The sequence below is a fragment of the Equus asinus genome, chromosome 7 (assembly GCF_041296235.1).
Source record: "Equus asinus isolate D_3611 breed Donkey chromosome 7, EquAss-T2T_v2, whole genome shotgun sequence".
In the NCBI taxonomy this organism is placed as follows: Eukaryota; Metazoa; Chordata; class Mammalia; order Perissodactyla; family Equidae; genus Equus; species Equus asinus.
In genome coordinates this window covers 106879167-106902405 of record NC_091796.1, presented here as the reverse complement: position 1 = coordinate 106902405, position 23239 = coordinate 106879167, and the positions used below count along the sequence as shown (strand labels likewise).

General features: G+C 43.9%; 1 protein-coding gene and 1 pseudogene across 9 annotated transcripts in view; one reads left to right on the top strand and one right to left on the bottom strand.

The window, feature by feature from the left end:
• Window positions 1-23239, bottom strand: part of TECPR2 (tectonin beta-propeller repeat containing 2) — a 101700-nt gene that overhangs the window by 64738 nt on the left and 13723 nt on the right. For 7 of the 9 annotated variants that reach the window (XR_011504807.1, XR_011504808.1, XR_011504809.1 and 4 more), the window contains exons 3-5: window positions 8947-9075; window positions 8181-8312; window positions 3550-3707 (exon numbers count right to left, since the gene is read on the bottom strand). Coding sequence is in view for 6 of the 9 variants with exons in the window: in XM_070514342.1 (XP_070370443.1) it covers window positions 3550-3707; window positions 8181-8312; window positions 8947-9075 (419 nt within the window). In the remaining 3 variants the exon portion in view is untranslated. Of the gene's footprint in view, window positions 1-3549; window positions 3708-8180; window positions 8313-8946; window positions 9121-23239 lie in introns of all 9 variants that reach the window. The other 2 variants (XM_070514348.1, XM_070514346.1) reach the window with 2 other exon arrangements.
• On the top strand, window positions 20785-21481 carry LOC139045741 (ubiquitin-ribosomal protein eL40 fusion protein-like; annotated as a pseudogene).

Genomic DNA, 23239 nt, shown 5'->3' with positions numbered 1-23239 from the left:
CTGTCTTACAGCACACTGCAGCGGACATTGCATGGACAGTTACACAGCAGCTGGGAGGTGCTACATCTGAGGCTCACAGAGCTGCCTGAGGAGTACAGACCAAGGGCACATGCTTTGACTGGGCACAGAAGGCTAGAGCTTGGACACTGAGTGGACTATTACCAGGTTGAGAAAAGGCGTACGGGCATTCCGGGGAAAGGAAGGTGCAGAGCAGGGTCCTGGCAGGTGGTTCCAAGGAACTGCTGGAACCTGTAGCTCCTGGGTCAGGGGAAGGCTGTCACACCGGGAGAACCAGCTGGAGCCAGGTGCAAGTCATCCTAAACCCCCGACTCAGCCACAGACCTGAAATGCTGAGGGCTGACAGGGAGCCCAAACGGGACAATGGAAGTCTAATAAGCCAAAGCAGCCTTGACAAGAATCTCAACGGCCAAATGCCCACGGCCATCAAACAGGCGTGACGGTGACACAGGTCCAGAACTCGAGGCTGGCTCTGACTGGGTGCAGGCCCCACACCTCCACAGCCAGCACGGACTGCAACACGCAGGTGCTGCCGGCACAGGACGTCCTTGACGACTAGACTGCAGGAGATGTGGTGGGAGGTATGGAGAAGGTTCTGACACGTAAAATAATACAACATAAACACAGAGCAGAACGAAGCTGTAACATGCGTTTGGGGATGGCTGGGGTCTGAGATCTTCTGGGAGTATCATATATGTTTTGTCCACCTGAGGAGGTTCACAGACTTGATCAGAAGACGACCTCATCTTCTACTGCTGAGTCTCCCCACCTGTACCTGTGCTCGGCTTCCCATGGAGAGAACATCCCCAGCCCTCTTCAGCCCAACCTGGCCTCTGATGTCACCCACTAGAGGCCTCCATGCATGCAAAGACCTGCACCGCCATTTTGTCCTCTCTGCTGGCCCACGCCATCCACCCAAGGTGCTGCCACACTGTCCATCTTTAGAAAACTCGCACCAGACCACACATCCCCTCTAGGCAGCCCCTAGTCCCGTGTTCCCTTCTACAAAAAAGTCCTCCAAAAAGTTGTCTACACTCACTGTCCTCTCCCTTCTCTGCTTCACGATGACACCCAGGGGCCAGCCTCCATGCCCACTCCTGGCACTCCTGCAGTCACCTCCGCAGCGGCCCCCTCCTGCCCGTCTCCAATTAAGTCTCCACATGGAACCAGGGTGAGCTCTAAAACGTTGCTCAGATTGTTATTCTCCTGCCTAAAGCCCTTCCATGGCTCCCCTGGCACCTAGAATGGCTCGGGCCTTCCTTTCCAACCTCATTTCACACCAGTGCACCCAACCCACTTCTCCACAGCCACCTCGGCCCCCTTCCGGCTTCTTGAACTTTCCAAAGCCCAGCCAGATCTGGGGCCTTGGTGTTTGCTGTTCCCTGAGACCAAAATGCTCTTCCACCAGCTCTTCTCACGTGGAGGCCCTTCCTGACCTTCCATCTAAGAGAAGCATCGGCCCCTAGCCCAGCAACTCTCCAGTGCTTCACCTGATTGTTCCTCCCAGCATTTACTGCCGCCCACACACGGATCTCGCTTGAGGGCAGAGACCTGCCCCCTTGCTCGCTGTGTGCCGCTGTGTGCTGCCCCATCCAGCACTCACCAAATACTAGTTGAATGAAGCACCTCCTCCAGGGGTGGACACGGCTGGGGCCCTTTTCTAACTATAGTCTCAAACAGCACACAACAGACAGACAAGCCTTCAGGACACAGAAGGTTAACAACCTTTCCATTTATTCTGTTATCCCCCATTTCTCTAAGGCTCAATAAAATGCACCTCCCTTGGAAAAAGGGGAGACATTCACTTGTGTCTGCATCCTGGAACAGTGCCTGGTACAGACTACGCTTTTAATCAATGCTGCCAAAAATACTGACTACAGAAAATGCACCAGAAGAGGTTCACAGAAAGTTGCTGAGGTTTCCACAGAAGAGGTCAAAAGGCAAGGTTTTAAGAGAGAGACTGTAGGGTATGTGGTCCACGTGAAAAGTAATTGGTTTTTAAATCTCTTTCTTTACAGTCCACCTTCCTTCCAAAAAGACACCATGCCGTAAGACACTGACAACCACCCAGGACAAAAGGTCAGGGAGAAGAGTGGGATACTCCGGAGGGAAAGTCAAGACCAAGTTCTGCAGAGCCACTACGCCCAAGCTACAAATTCGCTGACTTTTCCAGGGGCCAAGAGGGAGACTACTGTTATAAAAAGGCCAAATTGTTGGTGGAATTAAGGGAGTATTCAGCATGGAAAATAGAAGCTGAAGGGGAGGCAGGGCAGTGTCTTCTACTAACTAAGGGCTGCCATGCAGAAAGAGAATAAACTTGCACTGTGTTGCTGCAAAGCACAGGACACAGAATAAGGGCCGCAGACAGGAGCAGAGGCTGGCTCCTCCCATCTGACCTCACCCGCCCCCCTCCCGTGACCCGGCACCACCAGCACCGCCAGCCTCAGCGGGCCCTCATCAAGGCCTGCCAACCCCACTGTGTTTCCAAGCCGGCCTGCTCTCCACTGTCCACAACGCCACCCAAACCCTCGCTGTGTTCCCCGAGCCCATCTGCCACCCTGCCCCTCTGGTGCTCTGTAGGAGCTGGGAACTCCTCCAACTCCTGTCGCCCAACCCACAACCTGCAGGCACTGATGCCCATCCTCTCTTCCTCCCCCTGTCTTGGCTCCCTGTTCCCCTCCTTCTCTTCTCAGGATAAGGAAGGGTTAACTCCCCCACTCCACCTCCCCCACCCCTCCTCACTTACTCCACCCCCACACAAATGGATGCAGAGTCCTTTCTACAAGCATGCTTTCCAGGCGGGGCAGGGACTATGAACTGTAGGTCACCCACCCGCTCCCCAAGGCTGGTAGGGGTGGACTTGGCCTACCCTTCACTGTTTTTCTTCCAGGTATCAGGTCAAAAGAGGGACCATGTCTCAGCCTGGAACCCTTCACCCTTACAGACCCTCCTCTTCACTACTTCCACCGCTCCCTCCAGCCCCAGCCCTTCAGGAAGTCTTTCCTCCCCCGCAGGCTGGGCTGGAAGCCTGTTTCAACTCGAGCAGCACCCTGCACAGTGCTCCGTAGCACGTAACACAGTGGTAACCACTTGTCTGCTGAGTTTATGAAGTTTCCACGACACAGGCTCACATCTGCCTTGTCTACTGGTTACCCCAAGCCTGCCACAGGCTGCACAGTGCACAGACGACAGAGGCGCTCGGCAAACGCTGGCTGATGGAGGCGAGAGCTCCACGTCCTTGACCCCTCACTAGAGCTGTGGTGGAGGGGTGGCCACACAAGGAGTGGACAGAGAACAGACCACCCCAGAGGCTTCTCCAGACCTCGACACTCGAGGCAGAGTGGCCTGCACATGCAGGAGGATGCACTCTTCCCCTGCCTGACGCAAGGACAAGGCGTCCTGGGCAGGCTGGGGACCCACCAGGAACCCCAGGCTTAGAGCTGCTGTGGGCTTGCATACGGAGAACAGGAAACCCAGGAAAACTAAAAGGCCCTTCTGTAACCAGCCAGCTGGAGCACTTGGGAAGCTTACCTTTTCCTTGGTTGTGTTCCAATTTGCTTGACAGACTTCTCTTCAGTGTAAAAAAGCAGACTTCTTTGTAAAGTAGAGACAAGCAGCACCTTCTGGCTATAGTCCAGCTGCACAATTGAAGACGGCTCTTCCAGCACCAAATGGGAGTTACAGATGCCCTGTCAGAGAGTCCAGTTACACCCAGCTCAACGTGGGCACACAGCACCCGACTTCCGCGATGACTGGGAAGCACCCTTCCTGTTATTTGTTAATTCCTGCTATTAGGTGTATTTATACCTTAAAATGTATGTGTTAATTCTTGTCAGATTCAGTATCAACCCAGTGCAGTGAAATTATTTGGAAAAATCCTTACTAATGAGAAAACAGTCAATGTTAACATCTATCTCAGGCGACATCGTTTGACAAGAAATATTTAAAAATTCCATATAATTTATTTTAAAATGTTCTCAGTAGATATTCAAAGAATCCATAAAAATCTAAGCAGAACTATGTTGCACAGTGCATATATTTATTCTAACACAACATAATGGGACTTTCTATAAAATTATTGTGATAACAAAGTTCATATTACACTCTTCTCCCACACAGAGCTCAAACCAATTTGGGGGACATTGTATCCTTGCCCACAGAAAGGGTCAGAGGAAACAGGTTAGAAAGAAATTAAAATGATATTAAATATATTAAAGAACAAAGTAAAATTCTAGAAGGCATTTTACTGCTAACACAAACTAAATTCCTTGGCGTCAAAAATCTGCTTCAGGGACTGGCCCTGTGGCCGAGTGGTTAAGTTCACGCGCTCCACTGCAGGCGGCCCAGTGTTTCGTTGGTTCAAATCCTGGGTGCGGACACGGCACTGCTCATCAGGCCATGCTGAGGCAGCGTCCCACATGCCACAACTAGAAGGACCCACATCGAAGAATATACAACTATGTACTGGGGGGCTTTGGGGAGAAAAAGGAAAAAATAAAATCTTAAAAAAAAAATTCTGCTTCACTCCAGGGGCCAGCAAAAAGAGGAGGACTGGCGTAGTTAGCTCAGGACTAATCTTCCTCAAAAAGACAAAAAACAAAAATCTGCTTCACTCCTCTCCTGTACTAGTGTCTTCAATTATTTAAGAAATGTTGGGCTGGCCCGGTGGCGCAGCAGTTAAGTTCACACGTTCTGCTTCTCAGCAGCCTGGGGTTCACCAGTTTAGATCCCAGGTGCAGGCATGGCATCCCTTGGCAGAAGCCATCCTGTGGTAGGCATCCCACGTATAAAATAGAGGAAGATGGGCATGGATGTTAGCTCAGGGCCAGTCTAACTCAGCAAAAAGAGGAAGATTGGCAGTAGTTAGCTCAGGGCTAATCTTCCTCAAAAAAAAAAAAAAAAGAAATGATGCAATATCATAGACTTTTTTTGGGGGGAAAGAGGGAACTGTGATCAGATTTATTGGTAAAATTTACATATAGTAAAATTCACCCTTTTTAGATATGCAATTCTATAAATTTTGACAAAAGTATACAGTCATGTAACCACCAACACAATCAAGACAGAGAAATTCCCATTACCCCAAAAACACTGAGCACTTTTAAGACAGATTTTCTTCCCACATTTGCAGTTATGCACACTGTAGCTTTTCAGTTTTTGACTTAGCTTGTAATTAAATTAAATTTTTTGTACTTTATTTCTGCAAAAATATGCAATCTCCCATGCCTTTTTTTGCAAATCTCACGAAATACTTGTGTCTTTTAAAAAAATTATCAGAGGGCCAGCCCTATGGCTGAGCGGTTAAGTTTAGTGTGTGCCACTTCGGCAGCCCAGGTTCAGTTCCTGGGCACAGACCTACACCACTCATCAGCAGCCAGGCTGTGGTGGCGACCCACATACAAACTAGAGGAAGACTGGCACAGATGTTAGCTCAGGGCAAACCTTCCTCAGGAAAAAAAAAAATTATTGGAGCCTCAATAAAGCTGGGGGAAAAAACGATCAGAGTGCTAACTAAGAACAATGTTTTTCTGCATGTGATTTTCTCTCCAGTTCCTAAGCTGGTGCATGAGGAGTGTTTTCTCTGTGCCTGGAGGAGTGGCAGCAGGAAAGTATAAATACAGTGGACCCTTAACAAACTTAACAGAACATTTCCTGCAGAGCAGCAAGCAGTCCTCAAAGCGTGGTCCATAGTCCCTGAGGGTCTCTAAGACCCTTTTCAAGGGGTCTGCAAGGTCAAAACCATTTTTATTATAATTCTAGGTCATCTGCAATTTTCACTGAGCTGACATTTGCACTGATGGTATAAAAGCCATGCTGGGTAGAGCTGCCGGAACCTTGAGTCACCTGAATGGAGCAGGGCACCAAACTCCACTAGTCATGCTATCACTCACCACCACACACTCGCAGGAAAAACAAGTTTCACTTCAGAATGTCTCTGATGCAGAAAAATTATAATTTCATTAAATCTTGACCCTGGGGTAGACACAGCTTTGCATTTGTGGGACCAAATGGCAGGGGCGGGAGGGGCACACACAGCCCTTCTGCCACACACTGAAGTACCTGAAGTACTCTGGTCCTCTCAAGGGAAAACACTTGTGCGACTGTCAGAGCTGTGAGCTGAGCCAGCTCCTTTTTTCATAGAACACCATTTTTACTTGAAATACTGTAATTATTCAAACTTGGGTATTTGGCAGACATTTTTCTCAAAAAGAACAAAGGAAGCCTGTCACTTCAAGGAAAACAAGTGATAGTATTTGTTGCTGATGATAACATTCAAGTCTCGAAGTGATGATTAGAATTGAAAACTTGTATCCGCCTTTGTGAACGTGACAGATTCCCAATAGCTAGACTTTTCTGATCAGAATGATGGTGATATTAACAAAGGTTCTTTGTTTGGTATTATAAGTAAACTTGTTAACATTTGGAAGATCTGCATTACTTAGTGGATCAATATTTTCCAAGTGACCAATGATGATGTTATAAAATCATGCAGGGAGGGGTCAAAGAGCCATTCAAAGTGCAAGAGAGACCGACGGGTTTCACTGTAACAAGGACGCACATTTTACTCATATGGTTTCAGATTCCATACTGTAACTAACCTTTAAAAAAACTACCATTAGTCGATTTGGGGATATGATTTAAAAAGAATGTCCAAAATTCTCTGAAAAGCCTGTTTTTAAACTCTTCCCATTTCTAACGACATGTCTGCGTGAGGCCAGATTTTCCTTCTATCCTCCAACCAAAACAATGTATTGCAGCAGACTGAGCGCAGAATCCAACCATCCTCGATCAAGCCAGACAGCAGAGATTTACAGAAACGTAAAGCAATGCTACACTTCTCACTTGCTTTGAAAATAGCTATTTTCACAAAAAATATGTTATTTATGTTAATGTATAATGGGCTTATTATTTTAAAATAAAATTTATAAATATTTTTAAATTTCTCAGTTTTAATTTCTAACACAGTGCACTCAGTAGATATAACCCATACAAACAAAAGCTCTTTGGGGTCCTCTTTTTAAGAGTGTAAAGGGGTCCTGAGACCAAAAAGGTTGAGAATTATTGATAGAGAATATTTGTAATAGACAGGTCAGTCTTGGATCAGAGGGACTAAAACTCACTCGGCTAGTAACTGCTGAACTCCTACTACATGCCAGGAATGAAAGCTACAAACAAGAAAACAAAAGGATTGTGCCACCAAGGAGTTCAGTCTGGCTGGGTAGATGAATGACAAAACAGATAAAGCTCAGGCAGGCACAGAGCCACATGGGCAGTAGAAAAGGTGCAGGCCTTGGAGTAAAAACCCCGGTTTAGAGCTGAGCTCTGCCAGATATTAGCCTGTGATCCTGGGCTAGGGACTGGATGTCTCGAAGCCTTGGTTTCCTCATCTATTGATTGGAAATGAGAACACATAGCTCCGACCACTGTTGTGAGGATTCCATAACATAATGAATGTGAGGGTGGGGCCTGGGCACCGTGCTGCCACCAAACCTCCTCCTCTGCCCTCTCCCACTCCTACATGAGGCCACCGCACACAGGCAAAGTTTGCCTAGGGGTAAGCTCTCCACCCACTGAAAGACTGACCTCTGTCCATAGTGAAGATTATGAGATGCTTCACATCAGCCCCACAAAGGAATCACCCTTCAAAGAATGAGGAAGGATAGTGGCTTCTTTTCCAAGTAGTAGCAATAGACAACAGTGGAACGAAATAAGTGAATGTTCCAGCAGAAACAAAGGTCAACTTTTCAGTCACAGAAGTAGAGGCTTATAAAACAGAAAAGTCTTTGACAGAAAATGTTACAAGTAACAACTGAGATTATAAAGGAACAATGATCGAGAATACAAGCTGACTAAAAATACAATTATGAATAAATTTCTCCAAATATAAGAAGGCCAACAAAATTTCTGGAAATCAGGGGCTGGCCCCGTGGCCGAGTGGTTAAGTTTGCGGGCTCCGCTGCAGGCGGCCCAGTGTTTCGTTGGTTTGAATCTTGGGCGTGGACATGGCACTGCTCATCAAACCACGCTGAGGCAGCGTCCCACATGCCACAACTAGAAGGACCCACAACGAAGAATATACAACTATGTACCAGGGGGCTTTGGGGAGAAAAAGGAAAAAAATAAAATCTTTAAAAAATAAAAATTTCTGGAAATCAGTTTACCTGGTCTAGATCCAGAGAAGAATATACAATTTTCCCTTTGTCATCTCCAGAGAACAATTTCATTCCATTGGGGCTCCAGGCCAGAGCTGTTATGCTATTTTTGTGAATACCGCTGACATCAAATCTCCGAAGCTATGAATAAACGATAAAAATACACACAAGAAAAAAGAAAGGAGAAGCACTGTGAGCTGGGCCATGTGGACAAGGTGTCACAAGCCCTCCTGTTTATGGAGGAACTGGTTTTCTCCACCTTGCTTTCCATGCAGAACCCTGCACAAGGTTCCATCCGTCTATTTACCTTCAGAACTGACAAAGAACAGCAGAGAATATTAAGGAAAATTTAAATTACCCATATGTGTTTTTTGCCAAGTGTCTTCCCAGTAAAAAAAAACGTTTTCTGATTATAAAGAACACAGCGTTCAGCTTTTCTGAGCATATATTTTCTAGGCAGATGAGGATTTCTCATTTTAAAATCCATGAGGAGGGGCCGGCCCCATGGCCAAATGGTTGGGTTCGAGCGCTCCATTTCAGTGGCCCAAGGTTTCACCAATTCGAATCCTGGGCGCGGACATGGCACCACTCATCAGGCCATACTGAGGCGGCATCCCACATGCCACAACTAGAAAGACCCACACCTAAAAATACACAACTATGTACTGGGGGGGGCGGGGCTTTGGGAGAAAAAGGAAAAATAAAATCTTAAAAACAAAAAATCCATGCGGAATTTGCCAAGAAGTTAAGAAATGCTGAAATGATTAGTACTTACCTGTTTATTTCTCCCTGGCAATGAAGACACAAGTTGAAAAACTGCAACTCTCCCAGAGGCTGTGCCAGCAGCCACGAGGTCATCGAAGCAGCTCAGGAGCTTCACCACCGTGATGGATTCCGTCTTCCCCTAAGAGGGAACATTCAAAACCAGACTGACCTGTAACCAGGCCAGCTTTTAACATGTAAAACAAAGACGACATTATCGATGGGGTAAAAAACTTCGACGAGCTGCATCCTACACATATTCCTGATTGGAAATGAATACAACTCGGAAAGATAACGAAATCTGTTAAAAAACCTCTTTTTCCTTTCTAGGTTTTTAATATTTGAAATGACAAAATAAAAAGACTTATTTCTGATGAAGGAAATGCTGACCAATCGAGTATGAGTATACTGAGCTCTTGTCAAAAGAGTACTAAGGAGATTGGAGAAGAGAGGTATTTACCCTAAAAATCAGGAGTCTGGAGCAAGGAGAGCTACTCCAGATCTAGGCTCTGCTTTTCTCTCTCAACGCGGACAAGTCATTCAACCACTGTCGTCCATGGTCTACCTGTCACACAGGCTTGCTGCGGGGATCAATGAGCCAACACACCTGGAAGTGCTTTATAAACTGATGGTTTGGTTCTTAGATCAATAATCATATTAAATAACATTAACTCGCGCTTAATACATTGGTTTATTAAAAAGACGTGTACAAGCACTGCATAAAGATACTCAGGCTTCCAGTGCATCTCAGTGACCATTCCGAAACCATTCATTCAGAAAAATAACACGACCGTTTTGACCTTGCTAAGACATGGCAAGATCTCCAATAAACCATTCTGATCCCTGATGTAGTAATTTAGATGGTAATCAATCTGTCAAACGTATACGAATGCCTTCCACATTCAGGGTACTGAGAGAGCTGCCATGGCAATATTAACTAAAGTAGGTCGCAGGCCCGCCCTCCTAAAGCTGAGCTGTAGCAATGAGACAGCACATGAAAGCCGCCCACAGCGAGTGGAGGTGGTATTGACGGAGCTCACTTTCATCTGGTACTTTACAACTTTCAGGGTATTCTCATGTAAATACATCTGGAGCCAGATCGTGATACAGAGTAAGGCATTTGGATTTTCAGCTATAAAAAAGAAAAGGGGAACCCTTGAAGATTCCTGATTTTGCCAGTGTATCAGTCCAAGCTGTTTCTGATAACCCCCGATTAGGAGCAGGACGGAAGGAGGGAGTGGGGCCAGGCAGGAAGACCAGCTGGGAGCCTTTTGCAATAGTTCAGGCCAGAGGTAGTATGGGCCTAGCGCAGAGAAGTGGCAAATAGAACAGGCATGAAGGCAGTAAACATCTGGTTACAACGATGACAGCAGCAATGAAAGCACAGCAACTCTCCTTTATTGAGCGTTTCCCTGCACCAGGCATCTTGTTAATCACTTTACGTGCACTGTCTCCTGGAATCCTCAGACAACAATGAAGGCAGGTGCGCGGTTACTCTCATTTTACAAAGGTTAAGTGATTTATCTAAGGACACGCAGCTACAGGGAATCAAGAGACAGGATTCACATTCAAGTGTGACTCTCTCCAGAGGCCCTGCTCTGCCTCGCTGCTCTGTGCTCTGCCTCGCTGCTCTGTGCATTCTCTTCTGAGTGAATCACAGGCGTGTAGATGGAAGGCTTGGTAGGCTTGTAGAGAGGAAGGAGAATAAAAGGACTTTATCGTCTGGAGTGTGGGTAACATGAAAGTGATGGTTTCATTAGCAGGATCCATGGGTGCTGCTTTGAGGGAAGAAAGTGACATCACATGTTTTAGATACGTATAGTCTTGAACTTGGGGGCAGGATGTTGAAAAGAGAACAGTTGGGGAAGGCCTGGTGACACAGCAGTTAAGTGCGCACGTTCCACTTCAGCGGCCCGGGGTTCGCCAGTTCAGATCCCAGGTGTGGACATGGCACTGCTTGGCAAGCCATGATGTGGTGGGCATCCCACATACAGGGTAGAAGAAGATGGGCACGGATGTTAGCTCAGGGCCAGTTTTCCTCAGGAAAAAGAGGAGGATTGACAGCAGTTAGCTCAGGGCTAATCTTCCTCAAAAAAAAAAAAAAAAACAGAGAACATTTTCCCTGGGAAACTGTAATATAAAAACCACCACCACATCAAGAATCAAAATCATTTCTGGGAGATCTTGCCATGTCATGGCATAAACTTAAAATGGCTGTGTAATTTTTCTGAACGAATGGTTGCAAGACAAAAATCACTCAGATGAGCTGTAAGTCTGAATATCTGTGTGGAGTGCTGGTACACACACTTTTTAATAAACCAATGTACTGGGCTTGAGTTACTGTTATTTCATATGATTATTAACAAATTTTATGGCTCTTGACTTAAGAACCAAAACATCCCAAGAACTGGATTATCAACACTTAACTAGACTTCAGATAGAAACAAAACATGAGGCTTCAGCTTCCAACAGTATGATAGTCTAGCCATTCTGAAAAACATTCCTCTCCAAACACCCAGAAATGCTGAGTAAGATACATTAAACATCCTTTTAAATGCACAGCTGATCTTTAGAAAGTAAAGAAAATCTACAGGAGCAAAAAAACAAAAAGAATGTTGCCAAACTGGAATAAAGCCAGCCCTGGAGCTACAGGCTACCTTGGGACTATGTGACCAACACCTGGAACCTTGGTTTATGAGCTGAGCAGAGTTAACGAGAACAAGACTCCAGGCCAGATGAGGTGGGAAGCTGGAGCTGATATCCCCTGCCAAAGTCAGAGCCCCTGAAGACCTAACCCTCAGTGCAAGTACAAACTAAGGAAAAATCGATCTACTGGCAAATGGAACTTTGTCTTATCTCACACACTGATTGGAGAGAATAAAAAGGAAGAATCTTTCCTAAGAAATTGTAATCACAAGCCTGCCCTCTTCAGCATGAGAGTGTGAATTTATTCTTCCCTTCCACTCAAAAGAAAGCTCCACGCCAGGCAGTTTATCTGAAGTGCTTCCATGTTAGCAGCACTCCAAGGTGCCTGGCAGACTGACCATAAACCCCATCTGTAGCACAGTCTCACCCAGGTCCCTTAGCATTCACATATATTAGGATCAGCCACATAGCTCATAATTAGAAATCGGATATTACAGGAAAATAAGTCCCATGAAAAAGAATCAACTAAAAAAAGCAATAATAGAATTGGACAACCCCTCACTCCCACCCAAGTATTTCATTTAGATTGAAGAGACCCAGAACGTAAAAGAAATATGCTTAAAATTTTTAAAGAAATATAAAAGGAAACAAACATAAGAGCAAGCTACTATCAGAAATGAAAAAGAATCAAAAGAATTTCAAATCTCAGTGGGTGGATTAAACAGGTTAGTCACAGCTGAAAGAAAATTATTGAACTAGATGACAGATCTGTGCAACAAAGAGAGATGAAAAGATAAAAAATATGAAAGAGAAGTTGAGTCATCGAAGTTAATAGAAAATGAAGGTCCAACCTACAACTAATTGGGATTCCAGAAGGAAAGAAGAGAGGATAAGGGACGGCAATATCTTCATAGGGTAGGGCTTAAAGTTATCCAAAACTGATGAAAGACCTGTATCCTCAGGAGCACAAGCTTTGCACAAGATTAATGAAAAGAGATACAACACACATACACCTTGTAGTGAAACAGTAAAACCTCAAAGACAATGAGAAGATATTAATATGTCAGAGAAAAAAGTCAAGTAACCAAATATGAACAACCTTTAAAAAACAGACTTTTCAACAGCAACCATGGAGTCCAGAAGACAGTGGAATATCATCTTCCAAGTGCTAAGAGAAAAACATTGTTAGCCCTGAATAGTATGCTTGTCCAAACAATTCAAAGACAGAGAGACAGTCAAACAAACAAAAAAGAGGGTACTTAACACCAAAAGACCTCAACACAAGTACTAAAGGATGTACTCCAGAAAGAAGTAAGATAGTGACAAAGGGAAGAACTGAGAAATGACAAGGAATAGTGGGTGAAGAAGTTGGTAAAAACGTGAGGAAATCTAAACAATGACTGTAAAATACCATAATAATAATGTCCAATTTGAGTAGTTAAAGAGAGAAGACTTCACTTGTGACACTCCTGAATGTGTGGGAGTTTTCCCCGAAGACACGCAAGTTTCTGACACAAGCTAGGTGTCCTACAATTTAACTCAATTCTGACACTATCTACCCGAAGACAACGTCAGATCCTACAGGTAAGGGCTCAGTCGCACAAGTCTGCCACCTACACCCCCACTTCAGACACCAGTTATCCCTGTGCTTCTGATCACCCAGCTATAGATCGGAAGTTCCAATGACCCCCTCCTTGGGTTCGATTAATTTGCTAGAGTAGCTCATAGAACTCAAGGAAACACTGACTTGCACTGACCAGTTTATTAAATGACAAAGGATACAGATGAACAGCCAGAAGAAGAGATGCATAGGGTGAGGTTTGGGAGGGTCTCGAGAGCAGGAGCTTCTGTCCTTATGGAGATGGGGTACATCACCCTCCCAGTGTGGATGTGTTCGCCAATCTGGAAGCTCCCCAAACCCTGTGCTACTGGGGTTTCATGGAAGCTTCCTCATGTAGGCATGATCAATTATTAACTCCATTTCCAGCCCCTCTCGCCTCTATGGAGAAGTTGGGAAGGTGGGGGTCTGAAAATTCCAAGCTTCTAATCATGGCTTGGTCTTTCTGGTAACCAACCCCCATCTATGAGCCCACTCAGAGTTGCCTCATTAGAACAAAAGATGCTCCTAGTGCTCTTATCACTTAGGAATTTACAAGGGTTTCAGGAGCCCTGTGTCAGGGATAGGTCAAAGACAAATATGAGAACAAGAGATGCTCCTGGTGTTATTACTTAGGAAATTATAAGAGTTTTAGGAGCTCCGTGCCGGGAACCGAGGGCAGAAATCAATATATATATTTCTTCTTATTATATTATTATTATTATTTTATATTATTATATTATTATTATTATCTCACAACTGAGATAAGTTAAAGGACACATATTGCAAACCCTAGAAAAACTACTAAAAAGATAAAACAGGTAGAGCCTAATAAGCCATAGTACACATAAAATAGAAATATGAAAAAATAATCTAAAAGGCAGTAGGAAAAGAAAAAAAACAAGGTATAAATAGATGGGATGAGTAAAAAACAGTCACCAAGACGGTAGGCTTAACCAATGGTTACTAACTGGGGGCAATTTTGCCCACCCCCTACAGTGGGACATTTGGCAACGTCTGGAGGTTGCTACAACTGGGGAAATACTACAAGCCAGGGATGCTGGTAAACATCCTACAATACACAGGACAGCACCCCAAGACCAAAATGTCAATAGTGTCAAGGTTGAGAAACCTTGACTTAAACCCAACCATATCAATAATTACATCAAATATAAATGGTCTAAATATGCCAATTAGAAGACAGAGATTGTCATACTGGCTAAAAAAGAACTCAACTCTCAAATTCAAGCTATCTATTTTATATATATAAAGAAATGTACTTTAGCTATAAAGGCACAGATAAACTAAAAGTAAGAATGGAGAAAGATATACCATGCAAATTCTAGTTATAAGAAAGCAGGAGTAGCTATATTAATACCACACAAAGGAATATTAACAGAGATAAAAGGACATTTTATAGCGATAAAAAGATCAATTCGGGAGCCGGCCCCATGGCATAGTGGTTAAGCCCGGCTCACTCCACTTCAGTGGCCTGGGTTTGGATCCTGAGCACAGACCTACACCACTCGTCAAGTCATGTTGTGGCAGTAACCCACATACAAAGTAGAGGAAGATTGGCACAGATGTTAGCTCAGGGATAATCTTCCTCAAGCAAAAAAAAATAGAGGAAGATTGGCAACAGATGTTAGCTCAGAGCAAATCTTCCTCACACACAAAAAAATCAGTTTAACAAGACGACATAACAATCCTAAATGTAAAGGTACCTACTAATAGAGCTTTAAATTGCAAGAAGCAACACAACAGCATGCATGTACGTAATGCCACTGAACTCTACACTTAAAAATGGTTAAAATGGTAAATTTTATGTTATGTATATTTCACCACAATAAAAAAAGAATACATGAAGCAAAAACTGACAGAATTGAAATGAGAAAAATAAATGAACGATTTCAACTGGAGATTTCAACACTCCTCACAGTAATTGACAAAACAAGTAGATAAAAATTCAGGAAGGCTATAGCAGTCTTGAAAGACTGAAGTATATTATTGCATTAGCTTGTGTCCACCGAAAAGCAGTCCCCAAAGATGGAATTAGACACGTGAGGCATTTATTTGGGGAAATACTTGTGAAGGAAAAGGGGAAGCAGGAGGAGGAGGCAGGAAGAATTGTCTGATCACAATGCAGGTCTGCAACCTGGGAAGGAGAGAGGGAAGGAAGGAGGGTTGGAGAGGTAAATCTCAGCCTGCAGTGCAGTTTAAGAAAGTTTTGGCCAAGCCAACAGGGACACGCCAAGGCAAAGTCACCTGTCAGAGGAGTCACCTATATCACAGGAATAAGCCTGCCTGAGCGTCCCACCTGCACACAGTCGCTGGCTGGGAGCAGCCAGTAGGAAGCATGGCCTTGGAAGGAGCACAGGGGTGGATTCAGAAGGCCCGTGACTACGCCCCCCACAGCAGGAGACAATCATTGAGATTAGGTTATTACTAACTGACATGCAGGGTAAGAAGACACTGACAAAAACTCCGTTTTATTTAAAAAGACAAAATATTTGAGGGTTATTTTTTATGACTGAATCAGGATACAGAAAACCTCTTTTAGGATACCCAAACACTCAAGGTTCAAATCCACTACTACTATCTTTGTTAGCAGTATTTCTTTGTCCTTTATTTTTTTTTTGCTTTTTCTCCCCAAATCCCCCAAGTACACAGTTGTATATTTTTTTTAGTTGTGGGTCCTTCTAGTTGTGGCATGTGGGACGCCGCCTCAGCATGGTTTGATGAGCGATGCCACGTCTGCAACCAGGATCCAAACCAGCAAAACCCTGGGCCCCCGAAGCGGAGCATGTGAACTTAACCACCTGGCCACAGGGCCAGCCCCCATGTAAGCAGTATTTCTATTTCATAAAACCAATTCTCCATTTAATATATTATTTAAAATGAGATCTTACTGCACCAACTTCATTAAAATACCAATCTAGTACCATTTTTCATATAAGTCTACAAATAGAGACAGACCTTAATAATATCAAATTGCCTATTTAAAAGAATTGTTAGTTTCATGGGGCCAGCCCGGTGGCACAGCACTTAAGTGCGCACGTTCCGCTTTGGCGGCCCAGGGTTTGCCGGTTCGGATCCCGGTGCAGACATGGCACCGCTTGGCAAGCCACGCTGTGGTAGGCATCCCACATATAAAACAGAGGAAGATGGGCACGGATGTTAGCTCAGGGCCAGTCTTCCTCGGCAAAAAGAGGAGGATTGGCAGCAGATGTTAGCTCAGGGCTAATCTTCCTCAAAAAAAAAAAAAAAAGAACGGCTAGTTTCAAATGAGATGGACACTGAAGTAGGGTTAAGCAGTTAAGTGTTTACTGACGGCTTCACTGTGCTTGTTGTGGGGGACACAAACAAAAGTGCCACTTTCAGGGGTCTCACGGTCTGGGAAAAGGAGCAAGACTCATCCACAAATTTAGAAACAAGCACTGTCAGCACTGCATACACGTACAGGTGGGTCACTGGAAGGACAGTCAGCTCTGACGGGTACACGAGAGGAGAGGGCAGGCCGGGCTGCCGCCTCAGGACGCCAGGTAGCTGTGTATCAAGTGCCACATTGCATATTCTGTGTTTTTCATGTTTTAAAATAACGAAATAAGATCATACATGCGTGATCATATCCCACCGCTTAAAGAGTTATTACAGGGATTAATTCTTCCCTTGCTTCTCACACAGCTTTACCACATGTACACGACCTTACACAATGAGACTACCCTGAAATTGGGATAGTCCCTTGTTTTATTCATAGCTTTACCACATGCACATGACTTTACACACGAAAGTGTGTAGTTGTGCCTAACACACAGATTCACACTGATGAATTAGGGTGTGGCCCTTAACCTTCCTGACCCAGATTCTCAAGCTTTTTAGTATCTTGTTGTCGATCAGCCCAGACAGGTTGTCTGATGATCATCTAATGCACAAGAAGTGGAAGTTTAATCCAAAAAGCCAATTTATTATTTTACAATGAATTAATGGTTATACAAACCAGAGTGCTCATGTAAATACGACCAGTATATTCTTCCTCCACTGGCCCATGTACATGGGCAGCATGTTTTAGTTCAAAAGCCGTCTGGCAAGCATGGAGCAATTTATGAGCAAACCACTGTGAGCACCAGAGCCAGCCAGACCAAGGGGATCGTAGTTCTCAAAGGGATTCTCCCGCAGCTGCACAGGTAATTCGGCCTGACTTTTCATTTTCACAAGTTACACAGCAGACTGTACATGCTCATCCTTCTGTTGCATTCTCTTTTCTTTTGATATGGGGACAGTTCAATCTTATTCTGGCCTGGGAGCCACTCTTCTGTCTCTTTAAGGAGATTCTGTCCATCTCAGACCTCATCTACTGTGTGTTTAACTCTTATACTTCCCTGATTTCCAACTTCCTGGGGGCACTTCTTGTTGCCTTGTTGAAGCAATGTGACTTCCTCAAATAGAAACCCAGCAATCAAAAAATTTAAAGACAAAAAGTTTTATTTGAAAGATGCTAGCAACAGCTTTCTGGACAAACACTTCACCATTAGGACAGCACCCAGCCAGCCTTCTGAGGCTCCGTGGCAGGCAGGTCTCCCTCAGACACAGACAAACCACACCAGGGGAAAAGCGCTCTTTGTGAGCAGGTTTGTGGGAACTGTGCAGTCTGACAAGGCGTTCCTTATGAGCTTTTGTTGATATGCCAAAGCTGAACCTTCAGTCGAAACTGCTAGCATATCAAATAACCAATAGATCTGAACTATTTAGAAATATTGGAGAAGACTCAATAAGATATGAATTCATTCAATTCTTAAGAATTGTTCCACTATTTTCCTTCTTTTACTAACAAAGAACCACCGTTTAAAGTTTGAATATTTATACAACTTTTTAAAGATCTAAAAGTTGCACAAAGGCATCTGCTTTTCTAGCATAATTTCTGTAACTCCATACAGCAAACTGAAGTAGGGGCCGTTCGCTGGACTTGAAGGAAGTCCCTAGGGCCTGGGACTCTGTCACTAGAGAAAATTGTAAAGAGAGAGACTAAGCAGATTACCTATAAAGGAAACAGTTAGACCGCCAGCAGAAGTCTCGGCAGTCAAGAGACATGGTAAAATACCTAGAAGGCGCTGAGACAAAATAACCTGAAGTGAGGGAGGGATCAAGTCTCATTTTGTCTCCATATGCATACCCAACTGTCTCACACCACTTATTGGAAAAGCTTTGTAGTGCCACCTTTGCAATAACTCAAGTGTTCATAAACTTGTGAGGTTTCTGATTTCTCTCTTCCGTTTCAATGATTTACTTATCTATTCTTGGGCTAATACCACACTGCCTTAATTACAGAAGCTTTATGATATCCTGTTACCCAGTAGAGCAGCTTCTCCCATCTTGTTCTTCTTTTTCCACTAGTATTTTGACTATTATTGACCCTTTACAATTTCATATACATTTTAAAATTGGCCTGTCAATTGCCATTAAAAAAAAAAAAACCTGTCAGAATTAAATTGAACGTAGGTCAATTTAGGGAGAATGAACATCTGGTAAGATATTTTTTCACTGTGAGTCTGTGTAACCAATATTTGAAAGCTAGATTCCCAGCAACTAATGAACTGAAGCGACCATGCTGAGTAGGACATCAGTGAAACCCTATATTGTAATGCTACTGACATACCAGAATCTAGATAACAGGATCCTAATCAATAGATCAAAGAGTTACTTCCATAGGGAAAGACAAGAAAAGGCATTAGGCAAACGCGCCTTTGGCTGATACAGTAAGAGAAAAACTCTCAGTTCTGCATCACTTTTAAAAATATACCAGGTAGAAGTCAATGAAACATTCACAACATTCTGAAGCAGGAGTTTCCTAACTGGAAAAGATCCCAGACGTGTCCCTGTGATCAGGTCTCTCCTCCCTTCCGCCTGGTGTACTCCACCTCAGCTATATCAGCATGGCGTGCTGTCCACTCTCTTTAGGTCCCTGTTCAACTGTCACCTGCTCAGTCAGACCTTCCCTGAACTTGCTATTTAAAAGCGCAACCATCCCTACTGGCGCTCCTCATCCCCATCTCTGGGTTACTTTCCCCTCAGAAACTTCTCCCCAATGGTTTATGCGTGCATGTCTCTTATCCATTTTCCTGGCTCTCCCCAGTAGACTCTAAGCTCCCTGAGGGCAGGGACTTTGCCTGCTGTGTTCTCTGCTACATCTTCAGGACCTAGAACGGGCCTTGAGAAACACTCACTGAATGAGCTCACTGGGAGAGAAAGTGTGGGAAAGTTGCAGAAATGAGAACTAGCATTGCCGCAGTCAGTGCAAAGACAAATCCATGATATTTCTTTCCGTTTTTTTGTTTTTGTGAGGAAGACTGTCCCTGAACTAACATCTGTCACCAGTCTTTCTCTTTTCGCCTTGAGAAAGATTGTCACTGAGCTAATATCTGTGCCAATCTTCCTCTATTTTATGTGGGATGCTGCCACAGCATGGCCCTACAAGCAGTGCCAGGTCCACACTAGGGATCCGAACCCGCAAACCCTAGGTCACAGAAGTGGAACATGAGAACTCAACCACTATGCCGCCGGGCTGGCCCCTAAATCCATGAAATTTCAACAACTTGCTGAATGCTAAGAGAGAGCTCTTACATTTAATTTCAAAACAAAATTAGGAACTCAGATCAAGTTATGTTTCTGGTCTATTCTTACATACGTCATATCCATATATTTAACAAGTTTGTAACATTTTTGTTCTTGTTATTAGCTCCTCACAACATTTTCTTAGTGCTTTTGGCACTAGCTAGGAAGAATTCCTTGTGTCTCCATCTGCCTTCTCCCACAAACTTGTATAGAAATGAAGCATTATTCTTGAAAACCCATGCCAGGCTATATTTACCACGTAAAAGGTCTGCTTTCTTCTTTAGGAACATAACTTCATTTGAAAACATGATCTTTCAGCCACGCCCTACATGGGCTTATTAGAGGGTAAACTAACTTTTATTTTTATTTACCTTCCCATAAAATCTTAGATTTTTCCCAAAATTAAACCAGTTGATGCATCTCTCAATTTTCACTGTGAAATTCCAAAGAGATCCTGGATCTGGTTTGTATTGTCCTCTAAATCCAGACTTTTGTGGAAGCTCTGCCTTTTATCGTAAAGAAATGAGCACGATGGTTAGACAACCAGCTAGGTCACCTACACTGGGAATCTTACTGTTTCTTATCTGTAAAACATGGGGACGTAGCAAACAATTCTAAGACCCAGCCAGCCCAAAAGATGAAAATGACAATGACGACATAAATATTCAATTCATCTCTAGGATCACAAAGCTAATGACTGACAGCCAAAGCTCAAAACAAATCTTTGTTTGTGTCGTTGTGTTTATATAAGTAATATATGAACACATTCTTTATTTCATTTTATTTTTTTTTGAGGAAGACTAGCCCTGAGCTAACATCTGCTGCCAATCCTCTTTTTTTTTTTTCCTGAGGAAGACTGGCCCCGAGCTAACATCCATGCCCATCTTCCTCCACTTTATACGTGGGACGCCTACCACAGTATGGCTTGCCAAGCGGTGCCATGTCCACACCCGGGATCCGAACTGGTGAACCCCGGGCCGCCAAAGCAGAATGTGCGAACGTAACCACTGCACCATCGGGCTGGCCCCTGAATACATTCGTATTACCAAAAAACTCTAATAATTCTACAGTATTTAAAGTTTTAAAAAGAAACCTTTTCCTCCTCAACAAGGTGGCTGAGTGGAAGCAGAGATGCAGATCTTTGTGAAGACCCTGACGGGCAAGACCATCACCTTCGAGGTCGAGGCCAGTGACACCACTGAGAACGTTAAAGCTAAAATCCAAGACAACGAGGGCATCTTGCCTGACCAGCAGCGTCTGGTTTGTGCGGGCAGATAGCTGGAGGATGACGGCGCTCCCTCAGACTACAATACCCAGGAAGGCTCCACCCTGTGCTTGGAGCTTCACCCACGGAGCGACATCACTGAGCCTTCCCTCCCGCCAGCTTGCCCAGGAACACAAGTGCCACAGGATGATCTGCCGCCAGAGCTGTGCTCATCTGCACCCGTGCTGCCAACTGCCGCAAGAAGTGCAGCCACTCCAACAACCTGTGCCCCAAGAAGAAGGTCGAACAAGGCCCCTCCTCTGGCTCCTCTTCTGCCCGAAGGGCAGACTCCTACCTGAGCCCCATGGCCCTGGGGCCTCAATAAAGTTTCTCTTCCAGTGACCGGAGCAGTAAAAACAACCTCCCCTTCACACCCACTCCCTCACCCCATCCCATTCTCAGTCCCACCTAGAGTTAGGTGACCATCAGGAATAGTTTGGGGGTATTCCTCCAGATCTTTCCTATGTGTTTTACAGACAGATATTTCAATTGTTTTCAAACCCTAATATTCTAAAGTGAAATTCTGTGTTCTTTCCAAACAGAATTTTTATTTTCTACTTCCTTTGTGATTCTCTACAATTACGTTTGTATTCCATACCGTATGGGTGCTCAAAAATGCTACTGACACTCAGGGCTGCCAAGTGGGGATTTGGGCCCCAGTAAAATCCATTTTTTTACAGTCCCTCCGTAAGGGAGAGCCAGTAACAGTATAGACATGGGTTTCGCGGAGTCCCCTTCTAGGCTGCTGAGGCCAGTCATTTGTCCTAGACCCCCCCAAGCTCTGGCTGTCCCTGTGGAGGCTGTCCTAGCACATCACATTTCTCCAAAGCCCACAGGCTCATCATATGATAAACAGAAAACCAATTCTAGGTAAAACTATAAAACTGGCAGTCAGCTGTAATTTGTAGTTTCATTCTGGGGAGCTCCAAACTCCGTTTCTTTAACTTAAGCTTTTTTGAGTTTGGTGGCTGAGATTTTAAAAACAGTTACACAGTTTTAAAGAAAAAGGACAATAAAATGGTGATCAATGAAATGCGTGTTTTATAAAAGAGAACTGGGTTGCAATTACAACCTGAGTAAAGGGTCCAAATTCCACTAATGCATACTAACCTTAATGCCAAAGGTTACCCAAGACAGAATTAAAACCCAAGGGGCCAGAAAAACTACTGCGTGGTGTTAGAAGTCAGAAGAGTAGGGACCGTGGGGAGGAGTGCTGACCGGGAGGGGGCACGAAGGAGTCTACTGCGCTGTTGGAAGTGCTCCATGTCTTGATCTGGGTGATTCCACGGATGTACACACACATATAAATTCATGAAATTGTACACTTGAGATCTGTACCCTTTATGTAAATCATACTCAATTAAAAAGTGAAAAAACAAAATGACATAAGACACAAGGGCCTGAAAAGCCTGGTCTAATTTAAATTTGCTGCAGTGTGTTTTATGAGCCAGAATATGGTCTATCTCAGTGAGTGTTCCATGTACACTCGTGAAGAATGTGTATTCAGCTGTTGTTGGGTAGAGTGTTCTGTCAACGTCGACTAGATTACATTGGCTGATAGTGTTTAACCCGTTCTTTCATATCCTTGTTGATTTTCTGTCTACTACTTCTATTACTGACACAGGGCTGTTGAAGTGTCCGTCTATAATTGTGGGTTTCTGTTTCTTCTTTCATTTATGTCAGTTTTTGCTTCACGTATTGTGAAGCTCTGTTGTTAATGTGCATACAAATTTAGGACTGCCATGTCTTCTTGGTGAACTGACCCTTTTATCATTATGTAATATCTGTATTTATCCCTGGTTATTCCTTTGTTCAGAAGACTACTTTGAAATTAATAACAGCCACTCCAACTTAATTTTGTTTAGCGTTTACACAGCATCTTTTTCTATCCTCTTACCTTTTACTTACTTATATCATTATACTTGAATTGAGTTTTTTATAGACAATACATAGTTGGTTCATTATTTTTTTCTCCATTTGGATCATTTCTGTCTTTTAATTGATATGTGTAGATCATTTCCATTTAATATAATTATTGGTATGTTTTGATTTAGGTCTATCATTTTATTGGTTTTCTGTCTGTTCCTTCTGGTTTTCCTTCTTCTGTTTCCACCTTCCTGCTTTCCTGTGAGTTGTCTGAACATTTTTAAAAATTGCATTTTGATTTGTCTACAGTGATTTTTCCTATAC